Source organism: Phyllostomus discolor, chromosome 5, assembly GCF_004126475.2.
Source record: "Phyllostomus discolor isolate MPI-MPIP mPhyDis1 chromosome 5, mPhyDis1.pri.v3, whole genome shotgun sequence".
NCBI classification, from domain to species: domain Eukaryota; kingdom Metazoa; phylum Chordata; class Mammalia; order Chiroptera; family Phyllostomidae; genus Phyllostomus; species Phyllostomus discolor.
Genome location: NC_040907.2, coordinates 12,105,717 through 12,111,716, shown reverse-complemented (window position 1 = coordinate 12,111,716; position 6,000 = coordinate 12,105,717). Strand labels below are relative to the sequence as shown.

The 6,000-nt window shown below is 54.4% G+C and overlaps 1 protein-coding gene across 4 annotated transcripts in view; it reads right to left on the bottom strand.

Annotated features, from left to right (window-relative positions):
• Window positions 1-274: 274 nt before the first annotated feature.
• Window positions 275-6,000, bottom strand: part of UBXN10 (UBX domain protein 10) — a 10,637-nt gene continuing 4,911 nt past the window's right edge. For all 4 annotated transcript variants that reach the window (XM_028513395.2, XM_036025425.1, XM_036025424.1 and 1 more), the window contains exon 2: window positions 275-5,821. In XM_028513395.2, the coding sequence (XP_028369196.1) occupies window positions 4,961-5,806 (846 nt within the window). In that variant the 5' untranslated portion in view covers window positions 5,807-5,821 and the 3' untranslated portion in view covers window positions 275-4,960. The remainder of the gene's footprint in view (window positions 5,822-6,000) is intronic.

The window sequence follows — 6,000 nt, the reverse complement described above, 5'->3', positions numbered from 1 at the left end:
GACCCAGGCCTGGGTTTGGGAAACTCGCCAACCCCCTACAGAGTCTGGAGCCATTTCAGTCTGGTCTGGATCCACACTGCAGTCTCCCCGGGCTGGACGCGGGGCTGGGGCATGGGGACAGCGGGCGATTTCTAGACTGTGCTTGCCAGTTGGGAGGGTGAGAGGTACTGCCACATTGCCACGGTTTGTCCGCAGGTGGCTGGCCGCTGTCTTAACCGGGTCGGGGCCAGAGCAGACCCAGGCTGCCTGTCGGTGGTGCTCCAACGAGAGTGGACCCCGGTCCCTACTTCTCTATCACTGGGTGGACGTCAGAGGTGGTTCTCAGCTGTGGTGACAAAAAGGACCGAGTGCCCAGAGATGTCCTCATGGTGAAGAATAGTTGGGCATCAAAAACATGAAACTAGGAGCTTTGTTAATGAGGCCAAAGGACAGTGGTTTTGTCTGTCCTCTCACAAAAAACAAAAAACAAACAAAAAAAAGTGTCCAGGAATCAGCTGCTGGGTTTGAATGCCTGGAAAGAAGGGAGGCAGGGGAGATGGAAACAATGTGTTGTTTTACTGGAACAAGGGTTTCTTTCTAAGCGACTTTGGTCAGTATTCATATCCCTGGAGTTGCACAGTAATTGATTTTGTTTAACTGCACATTAAGTGAAATAGCGACCTTTGTAGCTGCATCTCTTCTTAATTAAAGCAATGAATGGCTTTGGGACTCTCTGCATCCCTCGTGGAAGCTCATTCGCGCGTTTCCTTCCCGTGGAGGGAAACTACTGGGTAGCGTCTCTCCCGTCACCACGTGTGTGTCTCGCTGCTGCCATGTTTCTTTGTTTGTTTCTGCAGAGACGGTCCCCGTTGGTGACCTGGTCAGCTACGTCCACTGGAGTAAGCCCTACCTGGTCCAACTATCTTGTGCTTTTTCCCCTTAAGAAAATAGATCATATGTTCAGGAGCTGACCACCTCTCCTGACACCCGTGGCTGCCAGCCTGGCCCACGCCACTCTCCCTGCCCCTGGTTACTGTCCACGTGCAGGAGTGGGCCTCCCATCTCCCACTGTGACCCCCCCACAGTCCACTCTCAGCACAGCAGCAGGACCGTCAGAGCGAGCCTTGCTTAATTGTACCCACTGGCAGTTGTCACATCGGTGCTTCAGCTTCTTTGGATGGGATTTAAGCGGATCCAAAAATACCTGCAGCGATCTGTTCTTGCACCTCGGCTGTTCAGGCGCGCTGCTGCTTCCTCAGCTGCGGGAAGGTGGAGGAGCACAGGGGGACGCCAGAAAGGGCTGCTAGAGACTGCCCTAGTCAGGAAAGGAAAATGTCACACCACCGGTGGAGGCAAAATAAAACACCCAACTTTATTTTTGTAATGGTGAGTGCTGTCTTGTACGTTGTGAGTCACCAAAATGCCGCTGCACTTGGATGGCTGACTCCTCCGCGACGGCCTCTGATCTCCGCTTGTGGGGCGGCGTTCGGCCGGATCTAGTTTTGGGGCGAGGGCAAAACAGCTCGCAAACTCTTCATGGTGTTGCAGGGTGTCGCCTTTGCAGACGAAGAGAACCGATGTCCCTGCTTAACTCTCGGGGTGATTTCCAAACTAATGCTCAAGGAAAACAATCTAGTGTTCTTTGCAATTCTGTTCAAAGGTAGCAAAGTACATCCTCTTATCGTAGAAAAGGATCATCTAAACTATAACCCAAGCCACAGGAAACTGTGTACCCATGTATCCCACTCATTATGAAGATCTCAAGACAACATTCTGAAAAGAAAAGTGCTTTTTTTTTTTTTGCCCCTTGGACAGCGCTTTGACATTAAAACCCATTGAAAGTAGCAGAAGAGAGTAGGGAGAGAAGCAGAGCTCAGCATGTGGAATGCCCACTTTTGTCACGCATGACAGCAGTCTGTCACTGGGCCGCTTCACCTACTTTCTGTTCGTGCAGGATTGTCCGCGGGAGCTCTGGGGTGGCCGCTGGCCCTCGGTCATGTTCACAGGCCATCTCTTCAGCAGGGCCGTCGCAGCTTGATGGCTGTTGGCTGGGTCCCCCGGTCCTTTCAGGGCAAGGGCTGTTGTGCTAAAATCACCTGCCATCTGTTGGTGAAAATGTTTTGGAATCTAAATGATGAGTCACTTATTTCCCCTGCTGTTCCTTCTGCTGCCAGGACTAATTTACCTACTGGATTCCATCAGGGGGTATCCTGGAAGCCCTTACCATACCCCTCCTAGGGGGCGGCCTTCCTAGTGCCATCAATAGAACCCGTGGCAAAGAGTTGCCATTTCCACGAGGTAGGAAGGAGACACAGCAGTGGTCTAGCCTGATCCTCACTCTACGGCCCTTGATGGATAAAGCTACAGCAGCCGACTTCATCAGGGTATGAGCTGAGAGTCCAGGAGAGATGGTTTCGTGTTTTCTCACCAATGCTGCCTTACTGGGGTGACAGTGCCCATCACCAAACACGGCGCAAGGCAGGCCCTGCATGACTGCCGGATCAATGAATGACTGAGGTCTGTGACTACAGAGTGGGTGGAGCTGACCCACCGGGGGCCACCGAGAGGAGCGCGCTGGGCCCAGCTTCGCCCAGGAGGCCAGAGCGCAGAGCCAGTGGGAATGCTCAAATTCCAAATGCAGTCTGCCCTTGCCAACCTTAAGGGGGGAGTCCGTGGATGATTTTTAGGAGAAATTCAGGGTCCTCTTTCCACAGAGTCAAGCCTCATGCTACAACAGAAGCTGCTGAGGAGAGCGATTGGAGGGGCAGGCGCCTGGGGCACCTCGGGAAGAGGGCGTGGAGCTAACAGCAGAGCCAGGCGCTCGCCCAGGAGAAACCAACACTCGGGTTCACGAGCCTCTCCGTCCACTAGACTGTGGTCCCTGAAGTCTTGGGCTAAATGGGAAGATGCGTGCGCTTCTCCAGCAACTCGGTTTCACACAGATCTGTTTTATTGCTAGAATCATCATCTCTCATCCAAAAAAAATTTTTTTATTAAGCTGGTTCAACTTTAGTTTTATTCTTATAGCCTCAAACATGTCTGTGCTTCCTGCCTCCCCTAGTTTTCGTCACCCCCCAAATCTGAAGCTACATAGCAGCAGCACACCCCTGAGTGCAGAAAGTTCTAACTCGTTTGAGCACGCCCCATTCCACCGGAGCGTTCTAAAGATTTCCTGCCTGGAGAAATTAACGAGTCCCAGGTGGGTGGCATTTTATTCTTGCCACTGTGTAGGTGTGATTTTGTGGGAGGCTCTTCCCCCAGCCGGCTAGATCAAAGGCAGAGTTATGTACTGGCGTCCTGGGTGGGAGGTGCAGCTCCTGTACTGTGAGTACCAGGCTCGAGGCACTGGCCCTTCTGGCGTGGTCAGTCATCGAGAGGGGCCAGGCTGGTTGCATGCGCTGCCTGGGCCGACCTTTGCAGTCAAAGGAGCTGTTGACCGAACCCTGGCGGTCTTAAGAAATTCTGCCACCTGTTCTAGACTGAGCTGGGGGGTGTGGGAAGCCGTCAGGGCAAAGCCAGCCTCTGTCAGTGGAAACAATGGTGGTGCTAATCTCCACGGCTAAGTATCGATTTTCTGGAAGTCACGTTTCCAACCACATCCCTTCTCTGTGGCCCAGATGCATTTGTGGTGGAGGCAGCAGCCATGATATGCTTCTAGAGCTGCCTGCCTTCTCTGAGTGCGTATATGTCCTCAGGGCTGCGTGATGGCTGAGCGGGGAGGCGGGGGGCCAAGTTTCCCTGCTCTGAGTAGTGATTTGGCCGAACAGGGGGTCCAGATGAGACGTGGGAGTCTTGCTAAGCTAGCAATACAAGAGAACTTGGCAAATTGTTCGTGTCGCCAGAGTTGGAAAAATGAGACTGTGGTCTTCCACAGAGCTACAGGCTCAGGCGGTCAGAAGCGCTTCGTGCCGGTCGGCCAGACACTCGGTCACATGGTCTCTCCGCACAGGCACAGCACGTCACACCACACCCAGGTGCCCTCCCCCAAGGGGGATTTCTAAATCAGAGAAAAGGGGCCTCCCTGGAGCCTCTGTGTTTAAAGCTGAGGACGCACTGAAACTGGGGGATGAAACAACGTATCCACACCCAGATAAGCCAGCAGAGCCTGTAGTACGGACCTGTACAGACTTGCAGGTTTATACGATTCCAAAACGAAAGATTCCATTGCTGACCAAAGCAAAGGGAATCAGATTACACTGGCTTTTCTGAAATTTTGGAAGAGTTTTGCACCCAGAGATTGGCTACCAAAGGTTGCAAAGCTGATCAGTCTCTCTATTTCAAAGTAGCTACTGGCTAAGCTATGGCTGTGGAAGCGCTGTGCTTTCCAGCCTTCAGGCTGTTTCAGACATGCTGATGTCGTGGGAGATCTGGACTGGCAAAAGAACCTGTTCTTTCCTCTGCCGCCATTCGCAGACACAGAAAACCCCAAGAAACTAGCCTCACGAGCTCAGCAAAGGGGCTGCTTCCGAAACAGGGTCACCACCTGTTTCTTAAAAGATGCTTACAAGAAATACAAATGCCAGTTCCACATTTTTTGAACCCTGGTTATTTACCAGACTAGAATCCTCTCTGGGAAGTGTTTAATCCTGTGTCAAATACAGAAAGGCAAAACACTGGCAGAGAGAGAGAGGAAGAGAGAGGCGCGGGGGGGGGGGAGATATCATTGTAAAGGCGAGCAGGGGCTCCAAGAAGGTCCCAAACTCTAGGAAGGAGGAGGCGTGGTCACAGCTGTTCTGGGAGCAGCCCTGGTAACTGACCAGTCCACTCCGGGGTTGGAGAGAACCGGAAGAGAATCTTCTCAGTGCACCTGGTGCAGGTGCACACTTCACTGCTTCAAAGGAGACGCCGTGAAGACGAGAATGCCAAGAATCAGAGCTGCACCAGGCTCCCAGGGCACTTGGAACCCTCTGCCCCGGAGGCCATGGCACCTGAGAGCGCTCCCTGCTCGGAGACCCAGGACCCCAGCCGCGGGGCTGTGGACTCAGATCCGCTCCTCCCTGCCTTCCTGGGAGATGCCCAGCACCGACTTGTGGGGGATCCTGCACTCTTGCAGAGACTTGGTGAGGTCAGAGAAACGTCTCCTGGGCACCTCCATCGTTTCGATGCAGCAGCGTTGGTAGGTGGCCTTGTTCTTGTGCTCAGCCACGGCCACAATGGTCTGTAAGTCATCGGTTGGCCGGAAGTGGCGGACGAACCTCCGGCCTGACGGTGACCTCACAGCGAGCAGCAGCCTCGGCTCTTGATCTGATGGCTCCTCCGGGACTCTGGCCCCGGAGGGGCTCTGTCTCCTGGTTTGGACGAAGAGTTTCTTCTCTGGGGAACAAGCTGGAGCTCTGGAACCTTCTTTGCCTGTCTTCATGGTGCAGGCCTCCTCTTGGTGCAGAGCCTGGATGCTGCCCAGCTGCAGGGAGCCGGCCTTTTTCGCGACTGTTTCCCCAGCCCCCTCCTCCGGGGTCTTCCTGCTGATGGAAGGAAGGACCGGGTATCTATTGAGGGATGAGGAAGCCCCTAAGGGCACCTGCTGCAGCAGCTCGGGGACCTCATGGGGCGCTCCCTGATTTGGCGATCTGGGCGCACAGGCTCCCGGTTTCTGGCTGCCTGGCGGCTCGCAGGGAATGGCCGGAGGCGGAGAAGATGGCGTGCGGTGCGGGCACAGCCCCGCGCCCTGGGGCTTGTGCAGACTCGGCCGAGTGCGCCCCTTGGCGGACTTGGGCCGTATGACGTGCATGTTCAGGGAGTCTGGCGGCCAAACGAAGCTGTCGGCTGCTGTGCTGACCACGGGGTGGCACTCGGTGGAGGCGGCGTTCACGGTGGCTTCTGCGGCCATTGCTTCTCAAGACCCCTAAGGAGGCAGGAGAAACGGAAGGAGGCCATGAGTCACCTTCCGGGGTCTTCTGGATCCCAGCCAGGTCCCAGAATAAGCCAACCAGCCACAATAGAGAGGGGCACCAGCTGCAATTCATTCACTCATTTCACTCATTCATTCATTCATCCATTCATTCATTCATTCATTCCAGGTAT